Source organism: Anoplopoma fimbria, chromosome 24 (assembly GCF_027596085.1).
Source record: "Anoplopoma fimbria isolate UVic2021 breed Golden Eagle Sablefish chromosome 24, Afim_UVic_2022, whole genome shotgun sequence".
Classification (NCBI taxonomy): domain Eukaryota; kingdom Metazoa; phylum Chordata; class Actinopteri; order Perciformes; family Anoplopomatidae; genus Anoplopoma; species Anoplopoma fimbria.
In genome coordinates, this window is record NC_072472.1 from 17,789,609 (window position 1) to 17,801,704 (window position 12,096).

Here is a 12,096-nt window from a genome sequence, read left to right on the forward strand (position 1 = left end):
TATTATATTGTGCTTCTAGACCTGTTGCGTTTGATACTACTTATTAACCAAAATATTTCACTTTACAGATTTATGTTAGAAAAGAACACAGAGACTGTTTGTTTTTAATCCTCCATGTATCTCTCCAGTCTGACAAGTTTATATGAGTCCTGTGTTTTCCTTTTCATAACATTTTGACACAAATACTCTTGTTATTTTGCAGGCAGATCTTCTGATGACCTAATGGAACTGAATTTACAAGTAGTGCTGTTCTGGATCCTGGTGCTGCACTGTGGCTCAGCTGAAGGCAGTATCCTGTACCGGGTCCAGGAGGAGCAGCCTCCCAACACCCTTATTGGTAGCCTGGCAGCAGACCAGGGCCTGCCAGACTCGGGTCATCTCTACAAGCTGGAGGTGGGTGCCCCTTACCTTCGTGTCGATGGAAAGACGGGAGACATTTTCACCACAGAGATTCCCATAGACAGAGAGACCCTGAGGGACTGTCGAACCCTTGTTAAGGGTAAGCCCTGCTACCTGGAATTTGAAGTATCGGTGACAGATCTGATACAGAACCAGAGCCCACGACTCATTGAAGGACGCATTGAGGTACAGGACATCAATGACAACACTCCACAATTTCCCTCTTCTGTGCTCACCATCTCTGTCCCTGAGAATACCATCATGGGGGCACTATTCTCCATACCTTTAGCTACAGACAGGGACTCAGACAGGAATGGAGTGGCGGATTATGCTCTGACTGCAGGGCCAGACGCAGCAACCCTATTTGGTTTACAGGTGGCTGAAGACAGGGGGGGTAAGCTCCCACAGCTCATTGTCCTGGGCAACCTAGATCGTGAGTTAAAGGATTCCTATGACCTCACCATCAAGGCAGTGGATGGAGGAAACCCACAGCGCTACAGCAGTGCACTGCTGAGAGTGGTGGTCACTGATGCCAATGACAACTCCCCGAAATTTGAAAGGTCCACGTATGAGGCGGAAGTGTTGGAAAACAGTCCAGTGGGGCACTCGGTGTTGCAGGTAAGATTATGATTCAAATATACTGACTAAGAACTCATTTAAAACAAATTGCAGTCTGGAGTGAATAGTTCAATTGCAACCAAAATTGTTTGGTCCTGCTTGATGTAACATTTAGAGTTTTTATATTCAACAACAAGGAAACACAGACACAAAGAAAAGCTCAGCCAATTTATCAAGATGTTTTTGAAAAATGAGTCTCTGCGTCATGTGTGTGCAGTGCTTATTCCTCAGATACAGTCTTAATGTGAAAATCTAAATCAAAGATAGATATTTTTATTATGCCATTGTGATTTGAAATTAATTAGCCTTACAACTCGGAATGTTCAGAATTCAGCCTCTAATGCAGAACTCACGGAAACCAAGGCCACACTTGTCAGCTCACATACCTTGATTAGCATTTTTTTTATAATCTGTTATTTGTAACATGTTTCACTCCTATTACTCAAATGTGCGTTGTCAAAAAAATACTAGAAGTGTTAGAGCATTATTATATTATGCTTGTACAGGGTATTAAGCTGGTTATTTCTTTTGTTTTGTTATCATACAATAAATAGAATTACAGATACACAATGTAATAGTGTAGGAGTAAAATAATCTGTGTAAAATTTCCCCTGAATACCACTGGGAAATTGAGGGTCATGAAAGAAATATCAGCTCTGTTTTCATGTGAACCTTTTCTCTAGCCCATTTCTGTAATAAGAGAAAGGGGGCAAAGAGAAAAAAGAGGCTTGTGACACAAAATCCCCAAATATAGCTGTTCACTCGCTGTGCTTTGAAGTCATCAGACATCCGTTGATTCATTTATTAATAATTCATCGACAAATAGTGAAAATCCTACACTGGCTACCTTTTAATTCTAACCCCAATTTGTTGTGAATATATCAAGCCTCTAACCACAGCACTCCTTTCATTTTAGGTCAAAGCAAATGACTCGGACATGGGCCCTAATGGAGAAATTGAGTACACCCTTCACCAAGCAGTAGACCCAGTACCGAAACTCTTACGAATTGATCGGTCCACTGGCATCATCTATGTCAAAGGATCCTTGGACAGGGAGGAAATCAGCAGCTTGTCCTTCTATGTGGTGGCGAGGGATAAGGGTCCTCAACCCAAAAGCTCCAAGACATTTGTAACCATAGAGGTGACTGACCAAAATGACAACGCTCCAGCTGTGGAGATTCGTGGAATTGGTCTTGTGACACACAGCGAAGGAGTGGCAAACATTTCAGAAGACATGCCTGTCGGATCTCCTGTTGCTTTGGTGCAAGTGTCTGACAAGGATGAGGGAGAGAATGCTGTGGTCACTTGTGTGGTTGCAGGAGATGTGCCCTTTCAGCTCCGCCCTGCCAGTGACTCATCCAGTGACAACAAGAGGAAGTATTTCCTACAGACCACCACTCCCCTCGACTACGAAAGGATTAGGGATTACCGAGTAGAGATTGTGGCTGTGGATTCTGGAAATCCGGCACTCTCTAGTACAAATTCTCTCAAGGTGCAGGTGACTGATGTGAACGACAACTCTCCAATCTTCTCCCCAGTCGTGTTTGAGGTCGATTTTGCCGAAGAAAACCAACCAGGGGAGAGGGTTTTGGATGTTATAGCTTCGGATGCCGACAGCGGCACTAATGCCGAGCTCCTCTATAGTATTGTGGCAGACTCATCCATCAAAGGTCTGTTTGAGATTGACCCAAATACAGGCGAAGTAAGAGCCCGAAGCCCGCTTGACCGTGAGCATAAAGAACGCTATGAGTTCCGGGTCACCGCAGCAGATAAAGGGTCACCTGTTCATAAAGGAACAGCAACTGTTGTAATAAAAGTCCTTGACCGCAATGACAATGACCCTAAGTTCATGCTTAGTGGCTACAGCTTTTCAGTTTTGGAAAACATGCCTCCCCTCAGTCCAGTTGGCATGGTGACTGTCCTGGATGTGGACAAAGGGGAGAACGCCCATGTTCAGCTCTCCGTAGAGCCTGATGGTGGAAAGTTTGTTGTTCAAAATGGAACAGGCACCATTCTGTCAAGCATCTCATTCGACCGGGAGAAAGAAAGCAGCTATACTTTTCGTTTAAAAGCAGTGGATGGAGGAGAGCCACCTCGATCTTCATATGTGGGCGTTACCATCAATGTGCTGGATGAAAACGACAATGATCCCGTCGTCACTAAGCCCTCCAATTCCTCTTTCAGGCACTTGTCACCCTTAGCTTCCCCAGATAGCCATGTTGAGATAGTAGAAGCTGAAGACCTGGATAGTGGGCCTAATGCAGAGCTGGTCTTCAGCATTGCTGGTGGAAACCCATACCAGTTATTTCGCATTTCCCCGTCCAGTGGGGAGATCACTCTTGCAAAAGAGATGACCCGTAAACATGGCGGACTACATCGGCTTGTGGTGCGAGTGAGTGACAGGGGGAAGCCTGCACGTCATGCCACTGCCCTGGTCCACATCTATGTCAATGAAACCATTTCAAATGTCAGCTTAGTGGAGGCTCTAGTAGGACACAGTCTTTACACCCCACTGGACAGGGACATTGCTGGTGATCCTGACAATGGTTTTGCTGCACAGCGTAGTAACATTTTGTTTGGAAGCCTTGCTGGTGTGGCAGGCGTTGTCATGCTGATCTTGGCGGTGGTATTTGTTCGACACCGCATCCAGAGAGAAACTAAGAGCGGGTATCAGGCTGGCAAGAAGGAAACAAAGGACTTATATGCACCCAAACAGGTGCCAAAGAATGCCAAAGGCAAACGAGGAAGGAAAGGAAAACCCCAAAAGTCTCCAAAACCACTCGGTGAAGATGAGGAAGTCAGCCTGCAAAAGAGTCTCAAGTTCAACCTTGATGGAGTCAATGATAGCCCCAGGATACACTTACCCTTAACGTATTCACCAGGAAGCCCAGATATAGGCAGGCACTACCGCTCCAACTCCCCCCTACCATCCATCCAGCTGCAGGCCCAATCCCCTTCAGCCTCACAGAAGCATCAAGCTGTCCAGGACCTTCCCGCTGCCAACACCTTTGTAGGAACGGGAGGAGATGACAACTCTACCAGCTCAGACCAATACTCAGATTACAGCTACAAGACGAGCCAATTGAAGTACAGCAACAAACAGGTAAAGTCAGACCCTACAAAATGTTACTTCTGTCTTGATGTTTGTTAGAGGAATGGCTGTTTGGTGTGTCACATTGTTTTAGGGTAATTCAATTTCAGAACTCATGATTATATTATTCTTAAAGTGTGCAGTTTTAAAACATCTAAAAAAGAATGAACAACTCTCTTGGGACTAGGTTGTCAGCTTTAGTATTGAGCCATGATCTACTTAGAAGACTATAACATTTTATCAATTTTGAAGTATTTCTAATATATTTTGATATCGGTGTGCCATCAGTTCAAATTTGAAGAACGTTTAAAAAAAAAAGAACAATAAAAAAAAAACATCTCTTTTTTTTATTTTTTACAATTAAATTCCCTGCAACTCTGCAGAACAGTACATAATAAGTGTGATGGCAGATCAAGAAGAGACAAAATGTTTAAAATGATATGACTTGGTATTCATGGTATTCTTGTTGATCAAAATTTCTTTGGTCAAAATGACAGCATTTATATGCTTTGGGAGTATTTATGATCCATTTATCCAGATATAAATAGTTATAGTGCTGTTTCTCTTTATAATTAAGTGCAGTGACATGCTGTCATACAATTGTCTTTTTTGTTCTTATTTTACATCTCCTGAGGGTTAAATTTGATACACGTTGTTCAAAAATCAACTCCAAGTTGGTGTTCAAACCTTGCACTACTAGAGAACTTTTATGAACCCTTTGTATTCAGGTTTTTCCTGGGGTCGGCAGTAGAGTTAAGCTGGGATGGTCCATTTCTCAGTGACTTACTTCTGATCTTCTGCCTGACCTCTAGTGCTCTGATCTCTCCGGGTCACTTGCCCTTATCTCCCTGCTCCTTATGCTCTTATCGCCTCTTATCTGTACAACATTTGGCAAGGCTCCAATCGCCATGGAAACAGAAATATTAATAGACTCAGAGGGGATTACGAAAGGAAAATTGGAGAGTCTAGGGATAGAAAGCTATTGTGTCTCTAGGTTTCTGTGTCATCTGCAAGTGTGTGAATGTGCTTTTTGAACCAGACAAGTGTAGACGTCTATTTGTGTGTGTGTGTTCAGGGGGGGATAAGGCAGACTACCATTATCCTTAAATAATAACATTCTGATCCCACCAGTTTATTACGATAGCTATAGACGGACTATTGAAATGCATCTCCCTTTTTTTTTAACTTTCATTGTATTTGAGAAAAAAAAAAGTAATCTAGGGTATAGAAACAGTATCACATAAATCCAAAAAGCACCCAAATCCAAAGATCCCCCACTATAGGGGCATTCCTTTTCAAACAAATGCCGTGCGTCCACGATCAGCAACCTAACACGACTGATGGTTCTCACCACCTCTAGGTGATGAACAGAAATATTTGTAAATAGAACAAAAATGACTAGCTTTAACAATGCAATTATGTTGCTACAGCGGTATTTAAAAACAACCATCATTTTTATATTGGAAATATTAGAAAGTGATGTATACAACTTATTTTCATCCGTGGCGAGTTGGCATTGATTTTCAAGAAGCTTCCATATGTCGAATCACAGTGTCATACATACAAAACAGTTTGATATTCTCCAAGGCACTGCAGATAAAGTTTGACACGTAAAAATTTAGCAAAAATAGAAGTGGAAAATATGGCGCTGAGTTCTGAACATGTGTAGCTGACACATTTTTCACAGTTGGCTTGTTGGTAGTTTCAGCAGATGCTTGCTGACAGGTAAGGTGATCACAAGCCTTTGTGGGTGGAGTCAGTTTCGAGAACAGTCACCACTGTCTCCTTGATGGACAACATAAGGGACCAAAATGACTGCAAGCCACAGGGTGTGACTGGATATTTGTGTGTAGTGCCAATCTCTGTGTTTGTGTGTAGTTTTTTTTACTGCTCAGTAAAAGAGTATTAATTGTAAATGCGGCACAGATGTGAGCTCGAAGCACTTCACAGTGTTTGTGGTTTCTCAATATGAGAACATAAATGCGTATGAGACATGACTCCAGTGATTGACAGGCTGCGTAAAAACATGGACAGATGTTGAAGCTCATGTGACATACCTCAGCAGATGCTGTCCCATGTATGGCATCCCCTCTCACATCAGGAAGAACAGATTGACCAAAATATATAATTAAACTAACTGCCAAGTGATGTGACAGATGTAGAGTGGTGCCCTAGCTTTAATTAACCGTGCTATATTGACAATGGCTTTTCATTGGGAATGTGGTCAGGTGTCTAGGTTTGTACTAAACTTCTTGATGTTATGTCTGACTGTTAAAGCATGTGTTTGTCACAGATTATGAGCAGACAAAATATAATAAGTATATTTTGTCTAACTTTGTTTACTTTTTTTTAGATCTAGCTTTGTAATTATCTGGCGTATTATTGTTCCTTTTGCCTCAAGTTTAGAAACAGAAATCTTCTGTATGATGAAAGCTGAGGAAGTTTTCAACAAACTAAAGAAGTCTGATCTGGAAACTGTAAAAAGTGTGTGTGTGTGTGTGTGTGTGTGTGTGTGTGTGTGTGTGTGTGTGTGTGTGTGTGTGTGTGTGTGTGTGTGTGTGTGTGTGTGTGTGTGTGTGTGTGTGTCTATTGTACATGTCTTTCAAACATCAACATTTTTCAGTCCCAACTTCTTTAAAGGATGTGTTTTTTATGGTTTAGGTAAAAATTTAATTAAGTTTAGGAATGCACAACTCAGTTGGCTTCTTATCAAAACCGGTCGTTTTTTACGGAACACTGGCACTGATCAGTAAACAGCCGGTTGGTTTCATATTTCATATTTTTTGCCGGCCACACTTTTAGGGTGCTGCTGCTGCATGATAGCTTCATGTCGACACAGACAGTGGCACAGACAGTAACTTCCCAGCCACACACACAGCATATGACGGTGAGTGAAGAAGACATAAAGTTCACAAATTCTGAGAACTGCAAGTCTAAAATAAGCAGTGGAGGAACAATCTTAAAAAAAACGGAACAATTAACTTAATCAGACTAATGTTAAATGGTAATTCATTCCCATCATGCTTCTCAGAGTAATTGCAGGGATCAGATTGTCTTCCAACAGCATGGTGCTAAACCGCTAACTTTAAAGGATGTTACATTAACTTGCATTACGGTGCATTCAAGCTCTACTCTATATAGGGTAAAGGCTTATTATAATGCTATCATGATGTGTTTAAATGTGAAATGTGTTTTTTGGCGAGAATAGTTCCAGTTGTGTGATATAATTTTGTTGGGAGGTGGTCAAAACAAAAGTTGTCTACAGTCTTGCTGTCAATAATAGATTTAGAACTAAAATCAGAATTGGCAAAAATTGGAATTTGCAGGTCAGACTTAAAAAAAAAAAAGAAATCAGCCGAGATAATTGAAATTGAGGCAACGCTAATTAGGTTGGACATTAAGATCTCTATTTAAACAATCCCTAGCGCATGGTCCAAAGCGCATTTAGTGTGTGTCCAACTCCACTTTTGCAGTAATTATCCGGGCGCAGAGTAATGCGCAAGGGACAAAGGTGTTGTATAAAAGCCAGATGCGCCTAATGTCTTTCTTTTTAAATGGTGGATTTGGCAAATTAGAGAAGCTGGCGCTTATCTGCGGTGAAAATGTTGCTTTTGAAATGCTAAACTGCAACAAATGAGCATGGATTCCAACATGCATTTCGTTACATAAAAAAAAAAATTTTGAATTTGGGAAAGGATTTCATTTCTCTTTTCTGTGAATTTTGACTTTAGGACTTAACAACGTTCTGGATTTATTGGAAATGTTTGGATCACAGGAGTCAGAAAAAATCCTCCTCGGCCCCCACTGGAATCTAATTCTACCAATAGTATAATACTAATAACTTTTGTGTGGCATAATCTTTATCTGCAAATATGCAGAAGTGATGACTTTAAACAGAATGAATAAACATGCAGAAACCCCCCAAAAAAGCTGTGCAGCAACGTCATGGATGAAGCTGCAAAGCTTCCAACTATTCGTTACTATAATTTACTTATATTGTTTCATATTGTGTTTAATGATAATGATTTGTTTGCTATTTATCCACTGACGGGGGTGCTGAAGGCTGGCAGCCAGGCACTGCCGGAGTAGAGGTGCGTTATGCGTGCAGACATCAGCCTCAAAACACTGCCGTCTACTGAAGGGCCACAGTCCAATGAAGTAGGCTACTTCTAGACTCACACACACAGGGGGACGAGGAGAGGAGACTGAGCGCTGACAAAGGCTATTGTGCACTTTACACACGGGGCAGAAAACAGTACCAGTGGACTCATCATGACACATTTTTGTTAGAAAATACATGTTATGCCTCTGATTTTGAGGATTTTATTTTTTAAACATTTCCACTATCATTTGGTGCATAAATATCCACCAGAATGCAGGAAAGTAAATTTTTGACGCAAAAAAAATTCACTGTGGACTTGGAGCTGTAGACGCTTCTTACCATTTAAATAATGTGCTCTTCTTTTTTTTAATAAATAAAAATATAAATAAACAATGCACTCTTCAATTGGCTATACCAGGCAATTTTATTAGATACAATTGGAATACATGCAAACAGTCCACAAAGAGGACAAAAAAAGTAGTATATGTGGTTCGTATTGGAAGGTAAGTGATATACAAGTATATAGACTAATAGTAGAGATGTGTGTGAGAGAGTATGAGACATTTTGTACTGTGTATCACTGCCCTAATATTAATTTAGATGTACAATATGTAGCCCTGTTTGCTGCATCGTCTTGACTCTAGACAGAATATAGTGCACACATTTAACAATTTGTCCATTATAACATAATTAATTTGTTTATCAGGTTTCAAAAGAGAGTTTTTTCATTTTTATGGAAACATCTACACATTTAAATTCTTGCCTTGAGAACAGCCTGGCTGAATAGCAGAATATTTAAATACTGTTTACTCAAGAATGGGTTGTTGATGTGCCAAAACCAAATCAGATGTTTCAAATGTCCTAATTTAATCACAGCATTATCTAAGTATGTGCCAGCTATATGTGCAAAGCAATATTTGTTTTGTTTCGTAGACTAGGAGCTAGAGCTGTTATCAATTCATAAACATTTTGATCTTTTCCCAAGACTCTGTCGAGATTTTGCCTCTAATTGCCTTAGATTAACCCACTTTGGCAAATAATTCCTGAAATGCTGGGGGTTTCTGGAGTAGTAGTATATTGCAACAGACATACTGCCTCTAAACACAGTGAGGGAAAAAAAATACCCATTGCCTTTTCAAATTCTTGTTTCATAAAAAAACAAACCAGTAAATGCCAGGAAGAGAAGCAGACATCCAAAAGCCATAACCACAAGTGTAACCAATGGTTGTCATGTACTGTTTGTGTCTAGATCCTAGGAATTCAGAACCATGGACAGTGCTCCTTTGCTTCTAAGTGTTGCAAAGCCTCTGTGCAGTTGGACTACCATTGCATCATGCGCAGAAGGAAAGATGGTAAAGCCCTGTGAGGCTGATATAGAAAGGCTCCTGTAGTCAGTGATCCTCTGAATTATACCAAACACAAGTTAAGTGTTTGAAATACTACATTTTAAAAGTGTTGATTTTACACTATGTCTGATATGAAAAACATCGTTTTTTGGCAAAAGAAAATACCCTAACAAGTGCATATGCAACATCAAACAAACCCCAAATGTTTCTATACTCGACTTAATCAAACAGGATGAGCTCGCTTCATGAGTGCTGTAGCTTCCCTGGCTGAACAGAGGTCCTTTTGGTTAATTTCATACTGCTTGCACCTGTTTGGGTAATATTATAATTAAAGTGGGGACATTGGAAATTTTCCTAAGGGTCTTGGCAAATTACACTTCTCTCAAGTGTATATCACACTTTCTGTACTGGGCCCTGGTATACATTTACATACGGGAAAGTATGGATATTTCAAATGAATCATTGAATTGTATACATGCATGATCCAGAGCATGGCATGTGCAGTGTAGACACTACAAGTAGACAATGCAAACAATACTTGTTCCTGAATTAGGATTGAAATAACATTATAATATATTCATGTGAAAAATATATATTTGCACACAAACATGCACTCTCCTTTACTCATTTAAAGTTTCTGTTATGGACGATGAATGTCACCACTGTTGTCACAGTGCTGCACAGTCATATCTAGAAGTGACATGGTAAGCTTTATATTTCTGGGACAAGAAAGATCTTTGTAGTTTTAGTCCCCCCCCTTTCATCACCTTTGGATGTGTGATATTGCATGATGGTTGCTGGAGAAACCAGTGACTCACATTAGCCATTAGAGCTGATAATTAGCTCTTTTGGGTCCAAGAGCTAGCACCTTTTTTCACACATCGCTTAATGAGAATCCTGCGTTTGAGCAATCGCATGCAAGACCATTTTTCATATTGTTATCTTAAAGGTGCAATATATGTGATTCAGAGCATCAATATATAAGCAAACACCTATTTTCTAGTAATGTCTACTTGCACAGCCCTCCCTGTGTGTGTGGTATCAGAGCTTCTCCTTGCAGACATAGCAGACAAACACTGTTAGCTCTGTCAGCCCTTAAGCCATAGTTTGTACTGTAAGAGCTGTTAGCACCGTTAGCTGCGAGCTGCAGGCTAGTCGGTCAGTTAACATATAAGGCTGCGCGTTCTGCCCCAGATGTCCAATATTGAAGCCCTGCTTTCGGAGATCCATAAAGGAAAGTTTGTAATTTTTAAAAGCTTCAGCAGCGGAATTAAATGACAAGCTAAAGGAATGCAGAAAAATAACGAGTGCTGTTAATGCCGTGTCACCTGAGGGTCGTAGAGTCATTGAAATATAGAAGAAATGGTTTAATATGAAAAATGTCATGTACTGCTATACAATAGCATTAATAGCCAGATTAAATTAATGTCGATAACGTGAGGTTATATAAATAAATGTAGAATTATATTAGCCTGTAATTTGAATTGCAGAGTCAAACAGGATAATGTCAATATGATAATGGAACTGTTATTCATAAAGACCTTTCTAAAATTGCCTCAAAGTCATTAAATATACAATCCATTAGATAAACACTTGGGTAACAGCAGCCTAACTGCATATGACTCTTACGACACGTCTGGAACACTCGTAAATTGTGTTCGTACCTTAGAGAACTTTCAAAATACCTGGAAATTGATGACGGCAGCAGGTTCTCCCAAACCATCACTCATGCAAGCCACTTAAGAAAGACTCTGTTCGTACAACTGGCTCTAGCACGAGGCCCACTGCAAGTGGTATGAAACACTGAGAATTCTGTGTTAACCAGCAATCTTGTCTGCCTGAAATGCTGTAAATTCATCCATTATATACATTCACACTATTAAAATGCTTTGTTTATCAAAAATGGATGAGTGTTGTCCCCCCTTGGGCCACTCGTTCATCTCCAATTCTGTCTGCAGTCACTTGAAGCCAAGTGGATTCTGAGAGCAGGAAAGTGGGAAGAGTGAGTCACTGTGAGTCTTAATTAACCTGCTTCTTTCTTAAGCAGGGCCCACGCTTTGTGAACTTTAGGCATCCCTTTGAGCTGGGATTAGCCCGATTTAGCCCAAAACTGCAGTTTAAACTCAGCAAAGGTATAGTACCGACGAGGCTGGAGGCAAAATATGCAATTGTTCTCCAACACTGTGACACATTATTGTCTCTAACCTGCACCCAAAACCAGTGAAACCTAGAAATCATCAAAAAAGTATGTCATCTGCATTTTGGTGAACAGTTGGGAAAACCAAGTAGTACAGCTGGCTTATTTTCCTGATGTTTTCCTATCTCGGTTTCCAATCTGCCTTCCAGTATTTTTCAAACAGACACGTCGCAGAGATAGATACAGACACCCCCACAGCCCGACACACACGGCTCTTTGTGCACCACATATTTGCCCTGGCTGATTACCCAGAAAGGAAGGCTGGAGGGAAAGTGGGGTAAATAGCATTTTTGATGCTGGAATAATTTACCCTGCGTGTACTGCATGTTTTGCTTACTGTTTG

General features: G+C 40.6%; 1 protein-coding gene across 1 annotated transcript in view; it reads left to right on the top strand.

Annotated features, from left to right (window-relative positions):
• Positions 1-222: 222 nt before the first annotated feature.
• pcdh1a (protocadherin 1a) overlaps positions 223-12,096 on the top strand; it is a 73,109-nt gene continuing 61,235 nt past the window's right edge. The window contains exons 1-2 of the mRNA XM_054626492.1: positions 223-1,017; positions 1,934-4,120. Coding sequence (XP_054482467.1) covers positions 223-1,017; positions 1,934-4,120 — 2,982 coding nt within the window. The remainder of the gene's footprint in view (positions 1,018-1,933; positions 4,121-12,096) is intronic.